Genomic DNA, 23,959 nt, shown 5'->3' with positions numbered 1-23,959 from the left:
TTCCTGAATTGAGACTGGAGAGGAGAGCTTGGTCTGGGCAGTGAGAGGGTGACGGCAACCACAGGTGGGCTGAGAAAGGAGACAAGGGCATCCTTGGGGTGGGGAGCGGGGGCCTAGGGTCATCACTGTGCACACTCCCAGACTGTGAGCTCAAAGCTGCTGGAGCTAACCACCCCCCAACCCAATCCCAGATGAGAGGTTAAAGAGTCACCAACTCTGAGTAAATAATCTGAGTAAATAACGCTGGGTTGCACAGTGTGGGTGCATGGGACAGGGGTGGGGGGCTCATGGTAGTTGTGAATTGAGCAAATTTTTTTCCAGTTCCTGAATTCTCACATTTTTGTGACCCTGTTTCTGCTCCCCTGGAAAGTTGTGAGGAAACAAGACCACCTCTACCCCTCTAAGACCCCTCATCTTAATTCATGAAGGTCCTGAACATCTATCTAATTCCCCCAGAGGGGACCCTGAGCAGGGAGCAGCCCCACCACCTGGTCCTGCCTCTGGGACACAAGCCTGAGTCCCTGGTGGGATCCGCAGCACCGAAATCTCTGGAATTCCACCGTGGTGACGCTCACAAGACTGGGAATATACCAAAGACCTTTCAAGTGGTGAATTGGATGTTAAGTAAATTTAACTTCAATTCTTTAAATTACCCAGAAAATGTACACAGCTAGACCCTACACTGGATCTCATTCAACAGGCCTGAGCTCCGGGATCTGCACTACACCGCGGGTAGTGCTGGTTCCCAGTCAGGGTTTCCAAAAAGCCCTCAACCCTGGGGCTCTGGTTTCCATCCAAAGTTTGGTCTGAAAGTTACACATCCTCCTAGCCATCTCTGTCTCAATTTTGTTTTTCAAATTTGGGGAAATTGAGGCCCAGAGCGGGAAAAGGTCCCAACACTCTGGCAGGACCCTACTGGAATCCCAACAATCCTGTAATTAAGAGCAGGGTCTGCCAGAGGGTCCGTGAGGCAAAGCCCCTTGGGAATCCTGCTCAAACAGGATGGGTTGGGCTGACCTTCTGGTAGACTGGGAGGAAGTGGGGGTCAGGGAGACCCTTCTTTTCTGACTGCCCCGCAGAGTTCACAGGGCAAAAACATGTACCATCTCCCCATCTGGGCCCAAAAGAACCAGAAAGTCAGGAGATTGAGATTTTTTTTTTATTATTGTTATTTTTTAAATACGAATTATTTCCAGCCGGAAGGCAGAGGGATGAGGGCCACTGGAGGCCGCCGGCCGTCGGCACCCAGCCAGCCTCGTAAATGTCTGGCAGCTGGAGGGAGACTCAGCTCATTGCTATCGAAATGAGCTCGTTACTGCTAATTTCCCTGGCTCGCCAACTGATGTATCCAGTGTGTTCCTGAATCTCAAAAGATGTTTCCTAAGTCACCCTCCAGGGATCTTCCAAGAGCCCTAGAGTGTAGGCGGAACTTCAGGGTGGCCTCAGTTTCCCCAATCAAAGTGTAGGCAGAAGAAAAGAGAGCAAAGATAGTTCATTCAACTGTAGCTGAGTCAACTAGAGTTTGGGTCAGCCTTTCTCCACTGGGTTGCTCATCCTGTGGGCAAAAAGGAAGCAGCAGGATAATCTCACCCTGACACTCAGAATAACCCCAACACTTATCGAGCACCCATCCATCCGTGGACAGTACTAGACACCTAACATGTTATCTCTTTTCATTTTCACAGCAAACAAGGGCATTATCATCACACTCATTTTGCAGACAAAGAAACCAAGGTTTCAAGAGGTTAAGGAACTTGCCCAAAGTCACACAGCTAGTGAAAAGCAAAGCCTTCCTCTAAAGCAGTACTCTGCCTCACAAGCAAGAAAAAAAGGCCAACATGGCAGGACCAGTGTCTGTCATGTAAGCACACACATCTATGCCGTCTGTGTGAAGGGTAAAACGTTCTCCCTCACTGGGAGTGCGGAGGGGAGGGCACGTGTGACCAGGCTCTTTCTGGAAGAGCCACACCATGCACAGGGCTGTTGATGCTTGAAGAAGGAGGGGCCTGCCACCACCCATGCTGCTGGGTGTCCACCTTTCCAGGGCCAGGCCCCCGCAGGGAGTAACAGCCCAAAGGAGAGGTCAGGGCTGAAGAGAGGTCAGAGGCTGAAGGAGGAAGAACCACTGCCTGCCCCTGGGGCAGAGCCCACCTCACAGCCGGGACTTGTCCTCCCACCTGGGAGGCCAGGTGTCCAACTTATGAGCTAATAAGTCAGCCCTGGTAGCTCCACAGGCCGGAATAGAACGCAGCCATCAAAAACAATGTTTATGAAGAGTGTTAATGACATGGGAAAATATTTATGTAATGCTGAGGGGGAAAGGCAGGATGTAAAATTGTATTTTTTAACCGAAAAAAAAAAAATTTAAACAGAATAAGCCAAATGTTAACAGTGGTCATCTCTGGAGAATAAGATGATGGGAGTTCCCTCCTTGCATCTCTGTGCTCTTGTAGGTTTTCCAAATTTTCCATAATGGACCATACGCTTCTTTGAAAAACAAAAGCAAATTAAGTGTGTTTTAAAACTATACCAAAAAGATGGCCTTGCCAGCTACCTCCCCTCACCCACGCCCTCACCCAGGGCCCTCAGCCCTGAATACCACAGCCTGGACCAAGGCTGCTGCATAGGGAGTTGACCTGGCTAAAGCGCTCTCTCCAGGAGGCCCTTGGGAGTCAAACACATAATTCCAGACACTCACTGGCCGCCTCTAGTGTCTGCCGGGTGGAGCAATTCACCTCAGGGTTCCAATCTACAGGCAGGTAAGGGCCTTCTTGTCCCTCAGGTAACAAGTGACAAGAGCGGGGGCCTAGGGAGGCAATGCTTGGACCCAAAGACACCATATAAATAATCCCAGCGCCCCCGTCCACAACCCTACTCAAGAAAGGTACCCTATAAGTTGCCAAAATGTCCAGCCTACTTCCTCTACGTTTCAGCCATCTCTCTCACCTGTGCTTCTGTCCCAAATGCATCGCTGGACAAAGCAGGGTTACTGATAAATACTGGGAAGTCTGGGAAGTAGCCTGGAAAAATGGTCTTCACGTGACATCAGATGAGCAGGGCAAAAAGGAAAATGTTATCCTCTAGGTCACTACACTGTGACAGCATGAAAATGTGTCCAATACAAGGCACTGAAGGGCAGAGAGGAAAAAGCACAGCGGTTGTGCATGGAGCATTTTTTTGTCTGTCTTAACTTCCTGGGTTACCGTGACATTTATGTGAGACACCAGCATCCCCAATTATCATGGGGACAACATGACCAGGCCAGTGGGCACCATCACCCTACCCTGTGTGCCACTCAGAGCTGGACACCAGCAATGTCCTCCCAACCCCACCACACACCTTGGGCTGTACCCTCACATTTTCTCAGGCCCACATTCCTCACCCTCACATTGCTCGGCTCCTTGGTCCTATCTTCCCCGGAACTGTGTATCCCACAAGAATGAGAGCTGCCGGGGCAGGGGTCTGTTTCATTTATCTGTGTCCCCAGCCACTGATGTAAAATTAGCCTCTTGGTGTGTGTTTTTAACAGAATTTAATACAAAGCTTTAAAAAGCTATTCTTTTGCAAGATGAAAAGAATTCCGTGGATGGATGGTGGGCATGGGTGCACAACAATGTGAATGGACTTGAGGCCACTGAGTTATATACTTAAAAATGGCTGAAATGGCAAATTTTTATGCCGTGTGCATTTTATGTTTCACAATTTTTTGGGAAAAATCGTTCTTTTAATAGCAAAAGAACAAGTGTGTCAGGGCTTCCTCTCTTTAAATAGGGTCCTTGCTACCCCCTTCTCCCCAACCCCTCAGCCTCCCTTTCTAGGCCATGACCCATTTCAGAACAGGGGAGGCTGCGCTGGCGCTTCATGTTTATCCAGAGCAGAATTCTGGGAAGCGGAGGCTCAGCCCAGGCCGCTGGGACCTGGCTCCAAGGCTCTGGGTTTGCCACAGGGGCCTTTTTCCACCTACCCAGGCCCAGAGCTGGCATTGCAAGACTTCCTGGCTTGCTTGCTTTTTTGTTCCCTCAAGTCATCATAAACCTGTTTACCTTTAGGCTGCATAGGGCCCAGGCTCCAGGCAAACAAACTTAAGTGCCAGTCAAGAAGAGGAGCAGCGGGAAGGGTAACCTTCCTGGGGACAACAGGGTAAAGAGGTAAAATGGCCCTTAACTCCATAGACAAAATCCTTCTCCCTCCAACCCAATGGCCCTTACCAAGCACCTCACATTGCCAGGCCCCACCATCTAAAACGGAGATGTACTGAGCTAGCAGTGGCAAGAGCATATGGGCCCCTCACTCATTCCTGTTGAGAAGTAGAGTCTCGCTCAGTCTGTGGCATAAGTCGGTGTAGGGTGGAGTGACCAGCCCTGCTCTGGGGCACAGGGCGGGCTCCAGAATGACACATGAGTTGAAACTTCAGAAGAAAGAGATTGGCCAGGTGGACCCAAACAGTCTGGCAGGACATCCAAGTAGAAGGAATAGCAAAGGCTTGGGTTGGGAAAGAGCCCAACACGCTGGCCATTTGGGGCAGGGCCCGTGTACCAGACTGAACTTCCGGCTGCTGGTGGCGGGGAGCTGTGGGAAGATGCTGAATTGGGGAGGGTGACCAACAGGTCAGGGCTCCCTGTCTCTTCCCAGCACATTCCTGAGCCCAAGCCAGGGCAGGGGCTGTTTTATTCCTTTCCACATTTCAGACGCAATGAGAGCCAGGGTTACAGGCCCATGATGCTTGGCGCTGCTTGCCTGTTACATTCACCTGCAGAGCTTTAAAGAAGTACAGTATTAGGAGTGAGGGGTGCTCTGGGCTGGGACCCAGGCACCAGCGATTTTTCAAAGCTCCCCAGGTGATTCTACTGGGTTCTGCCATCAGGCAGCAACCTTATGAGGTCCTGTTAAGATAATGCCTCCAAAACCTTCTGTATCCATCAGGGAAGAAAAACATCAGCCCTAATTGAGTGAGAGTCTTAGCACCAACACTTATAAGGTATGTGCTCTAGATGGTGTAGTCAGGCAAAACACAAGAGGTCCAGTTAAAGTTTGAATTTCAGATCAACAACGAATGGCTTTTTAGTATGCTATGTACTGAATATGGCGCTGGACATATGCTAAAAAACATGCTGTTTATCAGAAATTCAAGTACAACTGGACAACCAGTATTTTTATTTGCTAAGTCTGGCAGGCCTAGACCTAGTATTTCTTTACTTTTCTGAGTCTCAACTCCTCATCTGTATCAGGGAAAGAACCCCAGTGAAAGGAGAGAGTTTGGCATAAAGCCAGCACCCAGTAGGTGGCAGTTACCTTTTTCTTATCAGAACTTTGCTTCGGTAGCTTTTCTTTTTCATTTTGAAAAATTCCCAGCATGCACCAAAAGCAGAAAGAATAGCAGAAATAAGCTCTCGCCTGCCCACTTAGTGGGTGCTGTTACATGCCATGCTGGTCCCCTTTATTCCCAGCCACTGGGAGGTTTGGGCTGCTAATGGGTCACAGACACCCTTTAATGGAGGAACTGTCCTGGGTCAGAAAATTAAAGACCCACCTCCCTTGCCCGGACTCTGTGTGCATGTGTGTGTGTGTGTGTGTGTGTGTGTGTGTGTGTGTGAACAGTCAGTAACAACTGACATGGCAACAAAAAGGATGAATCTTTGCCTCAAGGTGTGACCAACTCTGGTACAGTCCCTCTCCAGCACCCCTGGCTCAGGTTGAGACTAGACTCCACATCCTTGCTGTCCCATCCTCACTTCCTTCTCCTGAGAACATGCCACCAATAAGTCACATTTGCCCAATTCCCCATCTCAGGCTCTCTTCTAAGAACCCAGCCTAAGCTAACTCTCATTCACTTTCAATAATGATCAAGATTGCTTCATTGAGTCTCTTTTATTTGTTATTTGCTTGTTTGTTTTGGCTACAGTACTTCATATCATTTCCCCCCACATCCTTCATGATGCATGTCAAATACCATGGGCAGTTAGGTTTTGACTTCCTTCCCTGATTTCCCTCCCAAAGGGAAAGGCTCTTGTGGGGGAAAGAATCATAAGTTCTAGTATTGCCAAGGGACTGAGATCAGAGGCCCACTGGATGAGCCCCAGGCCATCCCCCTGGCCCCAGTCCAGTCCCAGACTATGGTGTGGCTTTGGTGGCCAGTAGGCCATAGTCACTCACTCCCACCTCTTTTGTGTGGATCAAGGGTTCTGGGACAGTGTCCCAGTGTCCCAGAGTCTAACCGTCTCTCTATCCTCAGGGTAGAATAGCAAGAAAAGGCCAAACTTTCATGCTGATCCACTGGCCTAAACCCCTGCCCCACCTTTGCCTGGACCCATTAACGAGGAGGCACAGTCCCAGAACCCACTTTCCCATGCCAAGGAGTCTGCTATGGCGAGGTAGCACAGATAGGTAAAAGGGCACACCAGCTTTTCAAACAAAAGAATTGTGGTAAAATACACATAACTTAATATTAACCACTTTAAAATGTACAATTCAGTGGCACTGAGTATATTTACAATGTTGTGTGGCCATCACCACTGTTCACTTCCAAAACTTTTTCATCACCCAGTGGAAACCCTGCACCCATTAGCAGCTCCTCCCTGTCTGGGTCTCGATGGGATTCTGATAAATGAAACTTAAGGAGGCTTAATTTCTTCAGATCTGTAAAATGGGAAGACAACTCAGAGGGGTGCCATGAAAACCAAAGCCATTGAGTATTTGGTGAGCTGCTCTTGTCACTATTAAAAAGGCCAGGCTGGGGCCTCTATGGCCGAGGAGGCTCCTGCCCGCCCTTCTCTCCTCCCTACTCTGTAGCCTTCAGGTTCCTGGACTGTCTGCAGTAACCAAGTCAAGAGGAGGCTGCTTCCACTACCACCACCATGCCCTCTCCCCCCGGACCCCAGGAGGAGAGCAACTACAACAACACTAATGGGTTCCAGTGTTTTCCCCCAGCCATGCCCAGACTTGGCTCCAAACCAAAGAATTACAAAGGCTTTTTAAGCTCCACACTTGGGGCGCGGTCAGCCAAAACCCGCATTTCTAAGCATGGTGCTTTCATACTTTGAAAACAGCCAAACGTGAAACTGACCACTTCTGAGGGTCACAGCTCCCAGTGGCCTCCTGGCTGCTGGCACCTATGGTCACCTCTCTAATCTCGTCCTCCTCCTCCCCTGGCTGTGGAGGCTCCATGCTGGACTGCCATTCCCATCTAAATCAGGGTTGAGGGCCTGGATTTGGGATAGGAGTCCTGTCCTCTATCAGCTACTATGCAACCGCAAGCAAGTGCTCTCCCTGCCTAGTGAAATTAGGGTTCCCCAAGGGAAGGAATCAGTCTCTTTCAAATCTTCCATCTTGCAGCCTATGTGCATATGAGGCTCAGAGCTGGGAAGGACCTCTTCAGGTCATCAGATCCAGTTTTCGCAGAGGCCTTCCATTTCATAGACAGGAAACCGACTTCCAAAGGCTGAGGCAACCCATTCAGGATGCCACATCAGTCTCCATAAATAAACTCATATTGGACTATGTTAGGGGATATCATGGGGCAGAAGTAATTTATCTGAGAGTCTAGGAGAAAAAATAAATCCTCTACTTTGCAAGTCTTCCTCTGAAACATGGCACCCAACATCAAGTACCCAAGACATTAAAGTGCTATGCATACAATTTATTGTATGAATCATTTTAAAAATATAAAATTTATTTCTACATTCTAGTAATAATAAATAATTAGAAAATGTTTTACAGTAGTACCAAGAAACGTGAATTCCACTGGTATAAATTTAACACTAAAGTGCAAGATCTGTATTTTGAAAACTACAAACATCAATGAGAGAAATTCAAGATCCAAGTACATGGATATACCATATTCACAAATTGGAAGACTCAGTATGGTCAGGGTGTGGAACCTGCCCAAATTAGTATTTAAAGATTCAATGCAATTCCGATCAAAAGCCCAGCAGGATATTTTGTCATTTTGTCAAATTCAATAGCTGATTTAAAATCAATTGAAAATACAAATGCCAAGAACAGCAAAAGCAACTTTGAAAAAGAACAAAGTCAGAGGGCTTACACTCCATTTTCCAAAGCTTACTGTAAAGATACAGTAATCAAGACAGTAAAGCCAAGCGCAATATTGGTGAAATCGGGTACACACTTGGTGAAAGGAGAGACACAATGACACAGAATAGAGTCCAGGAAGAGAACACAAATATATGATCAAGTGATTTTTGACAAAAGGATCTGACATAATTCACAGGAGAAAGGGCAGACATTTTGATAAATCATACTAGAACAACTGGATCTCCATATGGGAAAAAAAATGAACCTAGACTTTTACCTCCCACTTTGATACAAAAAATATGGATTATAACCTTAAATGTAAAACTTTAAGCTATAAAACTTCTATGAAAAACATAAAATCTTTGTGACTTTGCGTTTGCCAGTTCTGCATGTGACACGAAACACGTGAGAACAAAACAAATGGCCAATTGGACTTCAGCAAAATTAAAAACTTCTGTTCTGCAAAAGACTCCACTGGTGAAAATGAAAAGACAAGTCACAGACTGGGGGAAAATATTCACAACACGAATCTTGTAAAGGACCGGAAGCCAGCATATACAGAGAAGTCTCAAAATTCAGTAAGAAAACAATCCAATAGAGAAAACGTGCAAAGATCTGAACAGATTTTCACCAAGGAAGATATACAGATGGCAAATTAGCACATGAAAAGATGCTCAAAGTCAATAGGCATTAGGAAAATGAGATCTCACTACACATCTATTAGAATAACTCAAGTAAAAATAAACAGACCAAACCAAGTACTGCTAAAGGAGTGGAGTAAGGGAATCTCACAGCGCCAGTGTTACTACAAATTAAGCCACACAAGTTTGGAAAAGTTTGGCAATCTTTTATGAAGTTTAACCTTTATCAACCTTTAACCAGATACCCAGCAATTCTACTCCTAGGTATTTACCCAAGGGAACTGAAAACTCATGTTCACACAAAGACCTGAACACAAATTTACAACCCAAAACACTGGAAACAACTCAAAGGTCTACCCATGCAACAACATGAGAGAATCTCATAGTATTAGGAATTAAAAACAACAACAAAAAACAGTACAAACGGTGACTCACTGGATGATTACATTTGTAGGACATTGAGGAAAACGCAAAACTATAAAAGACAGAAACCGGATTGGTGGTTGCCAGCAGCTAGGGGATGGGGTAGGGGCTGACCAAAGGGGCACTAAGGAACTTTTGGGAGGTGATGAAAATGTCCCATATTTCCATTATGTGATAATGTTACATTAACTGTCCAAATTAATAGTCTAGTGCACTTTCTAAAAATGTATAGATTATATCTTAATAAACCAAAACAACAAACCACATCCTGCCTCATGAGTTTGTCTTATTTCTCCAACCAATTTGTGCTATCACTGACAGAATGTGGGGGTGATTCCCCTGCAGAGAGGTAAAGTGACTTATCCAAGGATGCAAGCCCTAGAGTCGGAAGAATCTATGTTCAAATCCAGCTTCTGCCACTTATTTTGCTTGTTGCCCTGGGCAAATTACCTCTCCTGAGTCCTCAGCTTCCTCATTTGTAAAAGAGGTGTAAGTGATAACAGAGCCCCCCTTTTTGAGAATAAATGAGTTTCAGAAATAAGAAGCATGTAGAGTGTACCCTATGTTTTGTGCTCAAATATTAACCATTATTATTATCACCCCTACTGCTACTGTAGTATTGTGAAAGAACCCAGAGTGAGTTTTGGGAAATGGTTCCAAATCCTGTCTTCCTGGACGGGGTGGGCAATATCAGGTGCCAGAGTCACCAGTTTCTCGACTACCTCCCACAGGGGCAGAAGCAAACCTGGATTCAGTCTTCTTTGGGACAGTGGATAAGCTAATGCTAAGTCAATCCACTCACGGAAGCAGCATAGAGAAGGAAACCACAGAAAATTCAGAAGAGAGAGTAGCTACTATGTACTGTGCAATCCCTGAAGACATCCTAGGAAAGGGAGGCTGTTAGTGAGCCTCAAATCTTAAAAAGCAGACATAATTAAATCAAAGGAAAGGCGCTATTAGGAATGTAAACCAGAAAATCCCTCTACCCTTAGCTTCTCCCTTATTGTCTCTGGTAAAAGGCAGCAGGCAGTCTGTAGGAACAGCCCTGCGCCAAGGGGAGGTGCAAGCTTGACAGCAAAAAGTCTGAGACCAAGCATCAGCTGGGCACCCACATGTGTCCCCACATCTGGGCAGGAGGATTGGATGGAGGACTGGCCTGGGATCCTGGGCTTTTACTCCCCCCTCTTTTTTCCATGGACCTGAATTTGGGTTTGTCTGGGGAGTGTTTTCTTAAGCCCAAGTGTTTTTCCTGCAGCCCAGGCCCGCCCCCTCTCTGCCCCTCCTGGCCAGTGAAATGCTGACAGGCTGGGCCGCCGGCCTCCTTTGATGCGCACCCTTCTGCAGACTTCAATGTTGCTGTGTGCACGGCCCCTTTAATAAGTTATTTCCGTGGAAAACCCTGGTAACTCAGTCATGAATCAAGCCTATAAACACCTCGAACCCATCAAAGCACCCAAGAAAGGGAGGGGGTGGGCAAGCAGAGAAATTCTCTTTAGGCAACTCACATACTGCTCCCTCAGAAGGGCCTGGGTGTCCAGCTATTAGGGGTCCCCACTGGGGTTAATCCAGCCCCCTGAAAAAACACAGTGACGTGTCACCCCCAAGTCCAGGGATCCAAAGCCTCGAATGACACTGCCTGTCTGTGTGTCCCGGGAACTATGCGAACATCCCAACCCAACACCCAGCAAGATTTACAGCCCAGAGAGGCAAACCCGACCGGCTGCTCCCGGGGTACAGGAATGTAATGTTTTGGCTACCGGTGAAAGGCCCAGTTTATTGGAAACACACTTCTTTTCCAATGTTTGGTTTCCTTTCACTCTTTTCTCCTCTTTGTTTTTCCCAGAGTGCACTGCACAGGGCCTTCAGAAAGGACAGAGATCTAAAATCCTGCCTCAAGGGTAGAGGGCGGAGGCAGTATATGGTCTAAGGGATCAAAATTCGTCCTCCATGTGGGCAGAGGCCCTGAGGAAACCCCAGGTCTAGACCAACTTCTGCTACTTGGGGACTGTGGGGTGAAGGACAGGCAGTGCCCATCTCAGGATCTCATCTGTTAAAATAGATGGAATGAGCCAAACCCCCAGAAGTATTTCTGACCCAATGCTGTGGTCTTGGTCAACAGTATGGCAGAATGGAATAACATGGAATAACACGTGTTTAATGCACAGCCCAGAAATTCTACTCCCAGGTATAAACCCAAGAAGTCTGTCCTATGTCCACAGAAAGATTTGTTCAAGAACATTATTATAACATCAAGGATAAGAGCCAGAAACTGGGAGCTCCCTGAATACACATAAGTAAAACAGATACATCAGACCAGGACAACTATGGTGTGTATGCAGAGGATATTACCCAGCAATGAATGAATGAGCACAGAGTTGACAACAATCTGGAGGAACCCCTATTGAGTGAAAGAGCCCACAGGGCTGGTGGGGGACAGAGGCAGGGGCAGAGAGTGGGGGAAGTGGGTGGTTAAACATTACAAACTTCCAGCTATAAGATTATAAAGTCCTGGGGATATAATGTGCAGCGATGATGAGTAGAGTTGGCAATAATTATGTATTTGAAAGTTGCTATGAGAACATACTGATCTTCAAAATTGTCATCACACTGGAAAAAGTGTAACTGTGAGATGATGGGTGCTACTAATTGTGGTCATCGTTTGGCAATCAATATATACATATATTCAATCATTACACTGTATGCTTGAAAAGAATACCAATGTTGTATGTCAATTATATCTCGAGAAAAAAAGTCTATAGCTTCCATTTGCACAAAGTTCAAAAACAAGAAAACCAACGTGCAGAGTCAAGATGGAGCTCAGTTCCCCATGGGGGGTGTGGGAGTGACAAGCTGGGACTGAGAGGCCCCGTTCTGTTTCAAGATCTGGGCTGTAATTACACAAATATGGCCAGTTTGGGAAATTTTTTCACTTGTGATGCATCTGCTTTTCACACACATGATATGTCAATAAAGCATTCACATTAAACAAACAAAAAAACCCTCTACACTCTTGGGCCATACAAACCTATTCTCCAAGGCAAAGATGAACCCAAATATCAATCAAAAGTATTTCTGAGACACCCAGCAGTGGTCCACCAAAGAAAAATGTCAAGCCTGCCCTGAAGTGGCATTCAAGGCCCTCATGTCTCACTACACTGCCAGGATTGCTCCCCTGCCCAGGAGAAGCATCTTCACACCACTGTGCCTTTGCCCAGCAGCTACCTACAGCTGAGGTCCCCTTTCCCTCTCAGCCTGGTGCAACCCTTGCCTCCCTCAGGTCCAGCCGCCTCCCAGCATCCCTGCAGCTGCCCCAGGCAGTGGCCATTGCCCAGCCCACAAGTTCATTCAGGCAAGAGCATCTGCCTTGCCTCACCAAGGTCAGATCAGATCCCAAGTTTCCTGAGAAGGCCCCACCTTGGCTATCTTCTCCATGCAATCCGATCCCTCATGCTAATACTTGATCACTACTTCACTTAATTGCATTCACTGAAAATAAAGTGTGTGCAGGCACAATGCTCCCACAATCCAGGTGGGCCAAGGCATCTGTAAGATGTTGCCAAGTCCCTGTAAGAGGTGGAGTCAGGCAAGGTTGCCAAAGGGAAACTAAGGGATAGAGATGGCAGGTCTGGCCCCTAAAGCCCAAGCTTCTCACCCCTGCCTTTTGGGTGCCGAGTACCCATCATCTATGCCCATCACGCCACACTCTACTCCAAGGTCAGAAGCAGGACTGAGCAGAACTGAATGGCTTTTTTTTAAGATTTATTTATTTATGCATACAGGCCAGAGGTGCAGCGGGTAAGAGGATTCACCAGAGAATGGGGAGAAGAACAGGCAGATCTACTGAAATACACTGCTGAGGGGAGCAGTGGGAGAGGCAGGAGAGGTCTGCTGCACCATGTGGGCTGCCCCCTGGCCAGCCAGGGATCGAACTCATGCCACCATGGCCAACATAGCTTGATAGTGCTGTCCTTAATCCCTGCGCCACCAGGGAGGCCCCCTGGCTTTTTGTTTTGTAAAGCTGTTCTGACCCAAGGGAGATGTCAAGACCACAAGGAAGGTATTGGGACCTGGGCGGGGCTGCCCCCAGCCTTCATGAACAGAGAACCCCCTTCCTGCAGGAGATGAAAACCACAACGTCCTCACAAAGGAGCTGGTCAGATGCTGGCCCTAGCTCAGGTCATGTCAACCACCTCCACACTTAACTTTCTAGCCTGAAAATTGAAAGTTACACACCCCCTTTAGCCCCCATGGTGAGAATCAAATATGTACAGTGCCTGGTGACCTCCTTGGTACTCTCATACTGTTAGGGAGAAATGATGTCCTGAGCTCATCCCATACAGGCTTTGTGGACTCTACCCCCACTCCAGACCAAAGCCATCAAGACATTGGGAAAGACAAATCCCGTCACCACCAAAGGGAGGGTGGCTGGGACCTGAGGGTGGAGTTAAGCAGCCAGGTTGGGTATAAAAACCAAACACGTGGGCCTTGGGGGGGCTCGCTGTCGCTCGCCTCCTGGCTTCACGGCTCCTGGCTCGCAGCCAGCTCTCAGAGTGCCATTTTGGGGTTCCTGATCGGCGGATCGGGTAGGACGCATTTAAAACTTTGTCTCCCACTTTTCTCCCTGAGCTGTACATTTCCTCATTTCCCCTTCCCTTGTAAATAAACCTTTTATTAACCTTTCGCGTGTGCCTGCAGTAGAGCATTGATAAGTCCTTTCAAGCGCGCGGGTGAGGACCCACAGTCAGGCACCCCGTTTTGTATCGGGGTTGCTCTACAACAATACCATTAACCTTCAAACACACATGGCAGCTGAAAGCACTCAAGCCAGGGAGACCCAGAACCGAGGGACATACTCCCTGGACCCAATGCCAGGTCCAGCCTTCTCTTCAGCAGCTCTGTGGTTTTCCGGAAACCACACATCTATTCTGGGCCTCAGTTTCTGCCCTCCTGGGTGGCAGGATAGGCAAGGTCACTCCCAGGACTACTGTCAAGGTCAAAGAAGAAAGGATATGTGATCCCATCCCCAGAAGTAATCAGTGCAGGCTAGGCCCTCCTGCCTTGAGAGGAAGCTGGCTTGGATGTACTAGGTCTTGTCTAGGTCCATCTAGATCTAGATTCCCAGGCCCAGCTTCCTATCAGAATGATCTGAGGAACTGAAAGAAAACCTGATGTTTAGTCCCACCCCAACCATTTCTGAAATGAGATCTGAACATTTTACAGTCACTTCTGAGGACTCTAATGTGCAAAGAGAGTAATAAAACAATGAGTTCGAACAAATGACCCATTTTACAGATAGAGAAGGTGGGTGGAAGCAGTTCAAGACCACCAGCAAAAAGTGAGAGTTAGGACACCCCAAGCAGGTATAGCACCACGTTTAGAAGTGGGTGCCCCTGGGGCTCACCCTGGCCTTTGCCCTATAAAAGAGAAGGCAGGCGCTGGGCAGCCGGGCAGGAGACAGAGCTCTGTTTCCCCAGGTGTTTGGGCCTCTCATCCTCCTCAGGTCCTCTCCCAGGTCTAAGAGCAAAGGAAATTCAGAGGCTGGGCTCTCCCCCAGCCCAATCAGGGTGTCCCTGGGCATGAGAAGATGAGCTCAGAGTGATCACGGCCTCTCTACGAAACATGCTTTCTGAGGGGCCCTTGAGAATCACTAACAAAATCCCTATATCTGTTAGGGGGAAAGAATGTCCTAAACCTTTTATTAACCTTTCGTGTGTGCCTGCAGTAGAGTATTGATAAGTCCTTTTAAGCGCGCGGGTGAGGACCCACAGCCAGGCACCCCATTTTGTATCGGGGCTGCCCTATAACATATCTACTGCCCAACAGGCCCTGAGCTAGGTGCTAGGTGGTGAAGGCCTGTGTCCCACCTTCAGAGAACAGCATGGAATCCTGCCTTTGGAAACAGTGGGTGTCCCCTCTTCTTTGACCCTGACCCTGCACCTTCTGTGCCCAGCGGGGCAGAACTTGTGCCCCAGAACACATGTGTGGTTTCTGGAAGACCACCCAGATGCTGAGGGGAAGGCAGGGACCGGACAGTGGGTCCAGGGAGTGTGGCCCTCAATGAATGGGGGGGCTGAGGAAGATGTGGAGAAAGGCAGAGGGTGTGGGAGTTGCAGTTTGGGGACCCCCTGGGGCATACACACACTGAGGGGGTGAGAAGACAGTCTATCTACAGAGGTGCTTACTGGGAGCCCCATTTCACCCCACTCAGCCTAAGAGGCCAGAGCTGGAACCTGAACAACTGCACCCTGTATCCCTGTCCCTCTCCTAGCATTTCCCACTAACCACATGTGCCCAGCAAAGCCCCTCCTCCCAACTGATTTCCAGGGCTGCTGAGGAAACCTGCAGTGCCCAGTCCAGCCCAGCCCACACTTCAGACTGTGATTGAACCCCGGCCCCCACCTGGCACTGAAGGTCCGACAGCCCAGCTTCTCCTGGCTCTGTCCAGGTCGGCACAGTTCAGAACGATTCATGGCTCCCAGGCTCCCACCACTCCTTTTAAAGATCAATTAAAGTCTCAGCAATGATTCACCTTGCAGTCTGGGGTGGTGGCTTTGATGTCCGCTCCAAACATGAGACCTCCATTTTTCCAAACCCAGAAAAGTCTACCATGGGTAGAGGGTAGCATGCCTCCTTCAGGCCAGAGGATCCTTACCTTCTTCTGGCTGTGGGGGGAGTGGAGGGGTAGGGAAAGAGAAGAGGGGGGCAAGCCAGCCCTGCAGGGGGCAGAGGGTGCTCTTGGGGAGAAGGCCCAAGAACACCAGGAATTCTTTCCACAAAGGGCAACTGGAAAAGTGATGCATCTCTGTTGCCCTCAACGGCCCAGGGCCATGGAGGGAGAATGTTTAATATAAAAACATCTGACAAAGTACCTTCAGGATATATTTTCTGCATCAAAGAAGGAGCTCTTGGCAACAGACACTTTACCCTGACAAGGAAACTTTTGAGTATGGCTCCTGATTGTTACAGACGCCCAGGGAAAGCATGCCAGCGGGGATAGGAGGAGGGCGAGCCATGGGGCCAGGCAGACAGCTGGTTGTGATTAGGCTGGATGTAACCAAGTGAATTTTCTGGAATTTCAGGTCTCCTCGGAAAAGCTGCTGGTTCCCCCGGTGATGTAGGCAGCCTGAGGCATAGGGAGAGGTAGGGTCCATCTGCTTCTGGCTCAAGCAGTCCCAGACTGGCACAGGACTCCCCCTGGGCCCAGCAGCCTTCTCTAAGAAGCTGGTTTACCTACCATCTCCCTGGCCATTCATTTATTTACCCAGCAACCATCCTATGAAGAAAGCTGCTCTGGGGCCTGGTGTCAATTGTTCATCTAAATCTCAAGAACCCAGGGACACAGAAGCCCCAGAATTGCAAGGACCATGTAAGCCCTGCACCTTCCAAGGGGCTGAGAGGGCACCATGCCCAACACTGGGGAACTAACAGAGGTCAAACTGCCTGGGCTCTGATCCCTGCTCTACGGCTTTCCAGCTGCAGGACCCGAAGCAAGTTACTTAACCTCTCTGGGTCTCAGTTTCCTGCTTCTGAACTTCAATAATAAAAGTGGCTACCAGATAGAGCTGTTGGCAGGAATCTGTGAAAAAAAATGTCTAAGGCACTTAAGAGTACCTGGCACAGAGGTGAGTTACCTGTGATTATTAAATGTATTATGATCTTTCTGTCTATATGTTTCTCTTTCTCTCGATCTCTTGATCACAAGCAAAAATTCATTCGTGTGGCCTCCCTGGTGGCTCAAGGGGTTAAGACACAACCTATGAAGCTATCCACAGCCACTGCAGCATGAGTTTGATCCCTGGCCAGGGAGCTGACCCACATGGCACAACAGACCTCTCCTGACTCACCTGCTGCTTCCCTCAGCAGTGTATTTCAGTTGATCTGCCTGTTCTGTTCCCCACTCTGTCTCTGGTGAATCCCCTCACCCTCCCACACCCAGTTCTTGTATGCAAAAACAAATAAATCTTTTAAAAAAAAAATTCATTCATTCATTTATTCCACAATGGCCTCCTGCTATGGAGGGCCTATGCTGGACTCCAGACAAGGTCCAGAGCCCCTTAAGGATCAGTATACCCATCATCCCCTGGACCCAGTGACCACAAATCCTCTGCTCCAGCCCTTTCCTCCAGATTCATGTTTTCCTATTCACCCTGTGTCTCACATATTAACTTTCTAGACACAAACTCTTAGAACACAAAGTGCTACTGCACACCTCCCTGCTTTTGCACAGCTATTCCTTCCATCTGACAGATTATCTACATCCTGGTAAACGCCCAGTAATTCCACAAAAACCCAACTCGGAATCACTTTCTCCCTGAAGTTTTCCTTGAATACCCCCATTTCACCCCAACAGAGTCACCTGTTCTAGACACACTGCTGGTACTAAACTTGTCCACAACTCCATGGCACTCAGCACGATCCTTGTTGACCAGACCATCAGCAACTCAAGGAGATGTTCCAGGCTTTCACCTTTTTTACCACCTGCCACTGGTGAGTAGTAGGTTCTTAATACATGTTCAATACATTGACTCATCACACAAAAGTGGGTGATAGTCAGGAAACATACCAGTCCCAGGGTCCTTGTCAGGAGCCCAGCAAGGTGAAAAGCTGTGTGATCTTTGGTGAGTCAATCACACTCTCTGGGCCTTGGATTTATCATTGATCAAGTGTATCACCAGTCTAGTTCCCAAACTTTAGTGCTCTGGAATGAGAGCGGGAGAGAGGGGGAGGGACGGAAAGGGGGGGGGAGAGAGAGAGAGAGAGAGAGAGAGAGAGGGTGTGTGTGTGTGTGTGTGTGTGTGTGTGTGTGTCTAACCCCTTCCCTCTGTAGGCCAGAAATACCAGCTCTCTGCCCAAACCTTCTAAGGCCCAGAACCTATGATCCCCCAACCTGGAACACATCAGCATTATAGCCTATGGTCCCAATGTACAACAAAGATCAAAGCCATGAGAAGCCTGCCTGAAGCTCCACAGTGGGTAAAGGGCAAAGCCAAACCGGAAACCTATTCTGGATATGACAAACTAATCCTGGCCTGGGAACTCTCCATCAGTCCTACAATCTATCCACAATCTCCAGACTGGAGCCTGACTCCAGTATAGGCCCAGGGGGCACAGGCCACACCCAAGGGACTCCTCTTGGGGATCAGATCCTTGGGGACCGATCTAGGTTCAAGTCCAATAGTGTGAGGGCACCATCTGCCCCCATCTCCAGGTAAAACATCCTTTCTGCTGTCCAAAGCCAACGGAAGCCCCCTTTACAGCTAAAACTTCACCCCTTGCCCTCTTGTTCTCTCTTCGGCATGCCCAAATTCACAGGTCATGTGACAAGATCGGGCACCATCAAAGTGACAGCCATGTCATCCAGGTCTTACCTCTTACCAGGTGTGACAAGTCACTGAATTGGCCACTAACCTGAATGCTCTGTAAATTATTGTACAAGGATTTTTAAAAATATGATTATCCAGGCCCTGGCCTCCCCGCCTCATCTCCCACCAATGCCTAATGCTTTGCTTCCCAGTCCTCTAAACTCCTTTGGTTTCTCAACATCAGATTGTTTTCACACCTCTAGGCCTTCTACGTAGACGATGTCACCCCCAATCTTGGCTCTTGGTAGACCCCCATTTGTCCTGTAAAACCCAACTTGGATATTACCTCTTTCAGGAAGTCTTCCTGGGTGGCCTCCCCACCACACCAAGAGTCTAACACTAATCCCTTCTTCCTCTTATACCATTTCTCATTATTATCTGTCTGTGAGGACCTGGAGGGTAGAGATGCTATGACTTTTATCTGTGTCCCCACCCTAAACACAGAGCCCCTCACACTATAATGACCACACCTACCATGTGCCACATGCCATGTGCCAAGCCTTAGCTGACTGACAGACATGATCTCAGTTAGCCCTCACCACAGAGAAATGTTGTGGCTAATGGTGCAGAGTGGTTAATGGTGCCCCAAACTCACACAACCAGAAAATGTCAGTCCAGGACTTGTATCCTAGGCCCACTGATGCAGAGTCCACATTCTTCAGTCCACCGGGCTATAGAGGCTAAGCACAGGCTAACTGGACTAAGTGAACTGAGCACCTCTGAGAATGTGGAGCTGCCGGCTCTGTGTCAGATGGGGGCATTCAAGGACAGCAGAGCTGAGCCCTAGAATCAGGAAGCAGCCGTTAACAATACCACACCATGATACTCCTCTTCCGGCTTCTGTAGGCACTGATGATGAATATTAGATAGTACGAGGCTGCAAGTCAAAAGGGTGACTCTTCAAGGACCACTGAGAGAAGAGATGGCAGGTGGGCTGGCAGCACCGACCCACCTAAGCTGTGACATGGCTTCACCAGCCGATGCTTGCTGCGTGGCTCTCAGTCACTCTTCTGACTTCTCTGAGCCTCTATTTCCAAACATTTAACAAACAGAATGCAAGAACCATAGAGAATGATCTGTGCTCTCAAGGAGCATACAGTCTAGTTGAGAAGGAAACACACCCACATTCAGCTGAGCCCCTAACTCTGTGTGGTCCTGCACAGTTCCCTTGCTACCCCAGGTTTTCTCTTTAAAATGAGGGTCAGAGTCATCTCCCCGCACACACCCCCACCACACTGGCACAGCTTTTAAGAAACCAACAACGAGTATACACATACTAGTATATACATCCAAAATACTAGTATATATATCCAAAGTCAAAATGTTCCCATGACAGGCAGCTGACACCATACTTGGCACATGGTAGGTGCTGAACAGAGCACTTAAACAGTTATCCAACAGGTACTAGATTAAGATAGCAGAGGGGTGTCACTGATTCCTAAAGAAGCCAGTGCTCCGCCCCTGGTCCCATTGTATGAACTAAGGCTGGCATAGCTTGTAAAGCAGCCCTGCCACTTCAGGCTATCCTTAGCTCACTGAGCACCCAGCACTGAGCCTGACTTGACTGCTCCTTCTCTCACCCAGGGCAAAAGCTTCCTGTGTCATGTAGAATCTATTCTTCTAGCCTAGAGCCTAGCATGCCCTGCCTCCCCCCCTCCCCCCACCAGCCTCCCCTCTGAATGGCCATTTCCATGTGGTCCTTCATCTGGCATTTCATTGATTTATAGCATATTCTGCCTTTAAATCACCTATCAGTCACTCACACCTTAGTGTAAATTTAATTTTGCTTTCCTCCCCAAACTGAACTGAAATCAAGGGAAGGGGAAAAGGGAGAAAATGTTACAAAGAGGAAAAGGATGGTTTCAGAGAGCTTTAGTCAGTCAAGGGGCAGCACTGCAAGCTCTGAGTTAGATGAGAAAACCAGAGAATCAAGCTTCTGAAGAGGTTCCAAGTGGGACTTTCAGGTTTTCAATTATACCCAAATCCCACTGAAGACTCAGTGTAAAGGTCTTAAATTGTAGGGGAAGCCCTCCCACTGGAGTGATCTTGGTAAAGTCATATGCCCCATCTGACCTTCTGCTTTCTCCCATGTGCAGTGGGCATCGTGTATCTAAATTTAGAGCTGATGCAGAGATCAGATGAGCATGTTCTGTCAACCGTTCCACAGAAAGCTGAAACAAGATAATCTCCTGTCCTGCTGCCCCCAACCCTGCCCACCCACATGTCCCTGCCTGCCCTGGCTGTGACTGAGCCTCAAAATCCCCACCATTCCCCAAAGTGGCCTCAACAGCAGGACAGGAAAATGCAGCAGAGACCTTGGAGCTGGATAAAAATAGCCAGCTCCAGGCCGGGCACTGGAATTGTCATTGTGGGAGACAAACAAGGGCGGTCTCCGTCCCGGGACTGCAGACACCCTGCTCCAACACAAGGCTAGTCCTGAGACACTGAGAGGGGCCAGGGTCTTGGGTACAGCAGCCCCTCAGAATCCAGGGAGGCAGAGGGGACTGGGCAAGATGGCTGGTGTGGTCTCTGGACATCTGTGAAGTCTGCCTGTTGATGATGCCAATATGCACAGAGCCCCATGCCTCCTATCAGCTCCCAACCCCATCCCTGGCACTTAAATTGGAACAGGTTGCCCCCAAGTTTTGATTACTCTACCTCCATTGCCCTGGTCACCACCCGGTCTGGATTCAAGAAGCAAGTGGAGACACGCTTGCTGTGGAACACTAGGTGGGAACACTATCCTCCCCCAGGATAGGAGAGTGGGTAATCACATCCCAAACCTACCACTTACAAAAATTCAGGAATTTGAACAGTTAGCACCAGAGAGATGCCTGCTTCCTCACCTCTAAAAAAAAAATCAGGGAATCCTATCTGTCTTACTTGGTTGTGGTCAGGAGTCAATGAGATAGAGGACCAGCACTTAGTAAGTGCTAAGTAGTGTCAATTAATGTCAACTGTTGTCAGGAGCTGTAATAGTATTATCTTTATTTGAAGGCCAAATGCCCAGCTTGGCATCATACTCTCTATTCACCTTTCTGAACTCAAGTCCCGCCTGTCCCCTCCCTTCATTCCATCTTGGCAGGATGACTTTGGTCACCCCTCTAGCCTTATCCTTACTCCATAGGGCCTCCCTCCTTGGGCCTGTGCAATGTGGCAGCCACCAAGGCCCTAAGTCTATGAGCTCCCAGGAGGCAGGTACTCAGATCACCACTGGTCCTCAGATCCCCACAGCACAAACAGGTGAGAAAAGCTGAACAGTGAGCTCCCAGAGTGGCAGGGGACAAGTGAGGCCCCCAGAAAGGGCCTGGATAACCACAAAGGGGATAGCCCCACTTGCCTACCAAGGTGACCAGGAACTCAGACCAAAGCCCACCAGACGTCATTCATTCTCCGTGCCCTAGGAAATCCCAAATTACCTCCCCAGTCCCTTCAGTCCCTGAGAATTCTAAGCCGCTGCAAGCCAAATTTTCTCCTAAGAACCTCACAGTCCTTGTCCACAGTAGAGCAGCAAGGACCTTCTCATAAGCCAGTCACTAAGACTCCTGGGCCCCTGGAGGGAAGTCCCAAACATAGGACCACTGGGCCCCAAAGGCAGCTGAACCTAACGGTCCCAGGGCCTCTGGAGCCCTCCCAGATTGGGGGAGAACCTACTGCAAATATTCCAGGGTCTGTTGCTCCCCCCGAGTTACACACCAGGCTTGCTTCGGGATGACCAAGATCAAAAGAGACTATGTCTTCAAATCCCATGAACCTGGAAGGCACCTCCACACACGAGACTTTCCACTACTAACAATAGAGAGAAGGGGATGTCAGACAATCACCTGTCCATCCAGATAGCCTATGCCAATGCTCTCCATCTACATTAAATACACTCTGGGGGCCTCTCTGGTGGTGCAAGAGGTTAAATCTCAGCACTACGAATCTATCCACAGCCATTGCAGCATGAGTTCAATCTCCACCCAGGAAGCTACATGGCACAGCAGACCTTTCCTGCTGCTCCCCTCAGCAGTGTATTTCAGTTTATCTACCTGTTCTGCTCCCTGCTCTGTCTCCGGTGAATCCTCTTACCCCCTGCACCTCTGGCCTGCACCCCAGCAATTGTATGCAAAAATAAATAAATCTTTAAAATAAATAAATAAATACACTCTGGGGGCTGGACTTCCATGGCTATCCAGCCATGCCCAGTAGGAAGCACAGATGTTGACACCCTCCCAGCACAGAGCCAGGCCACATGCTGTCTTCATAGGATACCCCACCCACCATTATTCCAAAGGACCCTTCTGGCCCTCAATAGCCCCAAATCACCATCAACCTCTCATTTCTTACAGAAAACTTGATTAAGGTAGACCCCAGAATGTGAATGGCCAGCTCTTAATTGCAGAGAATGGGAGGCCCCAAGCCAGGGTTCTCTCTGCTTCCGAGCCCAGCCTTCACTGAACAGGGAGAGACAGGGAAACCTCTGGCCTTTGGCAAACCCCTGGCCTGCCAGACCCTCCCCCAAACTCCTACTCACTCTACCCCCTACTTCTGACCCTTCACTTCAGTACTTCCCCAGACCAGGGACAGGAAGATAAAAATGCATACAAACACATCCATTTTGCTGCCTCTTGGCAGCTGGGAAAAGAGGAACCCTTGCTAAAATGAGGGTTGGAGAGTTGTGCTGGGCTTTGATCCATGACAGGCGACTGGTGAAAGGGCAGATCGGGCGGCACTTTAAAAGTTACCATCCTCAGGTCTCATTCATAACAACTGTTCTTAATAATCCCAAGAACACCAGCGATGCACACACTGGCAGTCTTCCCCTCCAGGGGGTGGGAGAAAAAGGGAAAAGAAAAGAGGGGGAATTAAATGACCTTTGTCAATGCCCCCCACAACCTGCCCCTTCCATACAGTGCAACATGACAGCAATGCAAATGGGGAAAAATGCCAACCTGAGAATTCACCCGGCGCAGTGATGAGGGAGTTGGTGGCCTCCGTTTCAGTGTAAGACAATGTGGAATCAGATAGATCTATGGAAGGAAAGAGAGAAAATTTAGTTGGCTGTGGGGTGCTTCCTTTTTCCTCCTTCTCCAACATCTATGTGTGTGTGTGTGTGTGCACACATGTGTATGTGTTCACAAAGGGCACTGCGCACCTCCTAACTTTCTGGTACCACCTTGCAACCCTGTCCCATGACCTCACGAGACCAGGCCAGCCAGCCCTGGGACTCTTCTGGAAAATGCTGACTGCTGTGCCCTGGCACCTGAAGTTTCAATTGCCCTGACCACAGAAATAACCCAAGTTCAGGGGACCCAGCAAGTCGCAACTTGGAGCCTCCTTGGGTAAGGTTAAATTAAGCCCCTAAACAATTCATAGTTGCTGTACTTAATTACAACCATTAAAATTCTTGAAGTTGTTCCTTCTTGCTTCCTTCCTTCCTTCCTTCCTTCCTTCCTCCGGCTGGTGCTGGGGAAACTGTTTTAACAAGTTACCAGCCATCCTTTCTCTGTCCCGCTTACA

The 23,959-nt window shown here is 48.6% G+C and overlaps 1 protein-coding gene across 1 annotated transcript in view; it reads right to left on the bottom strand.

The window, feature by feature from the left end:
• Positions 1-23,959, bottom strand: part of SMAD6 (SMAD family member 6) — a gene marked incomplete at both ends in the record, with an annotated part of 73,686 nt that overhangs the window by 37,476 nt on the left and 12,251 nt on the right. Inside the window, one exon of the mRNA XM_084241002.1 lies at positions 23,392-23,469. Within this exon, the coding sequence (XP_084097128.1) occupies positions 23,392-23,469 (78 nt within the window). The remainder of the gene's footprint in view (positions 1-23,391; positions 23,470-23,959) is intronic.

Source organism: Talpa europaea (genome assembly GCF_964194135.1).
Source record: "Talpa europaea genome assembly, chromosome: 8".
NCBI classification, from domain to species: domain Eukaryota; kingdom Metazoa; phylum Chordata; class Mammalia; order Eulipotyphla; family Talpidae; genus Talpa; species Talpa europaea.
This window is presented reverse-complemented; position numbering and strand designations above follow the sequence as displayed.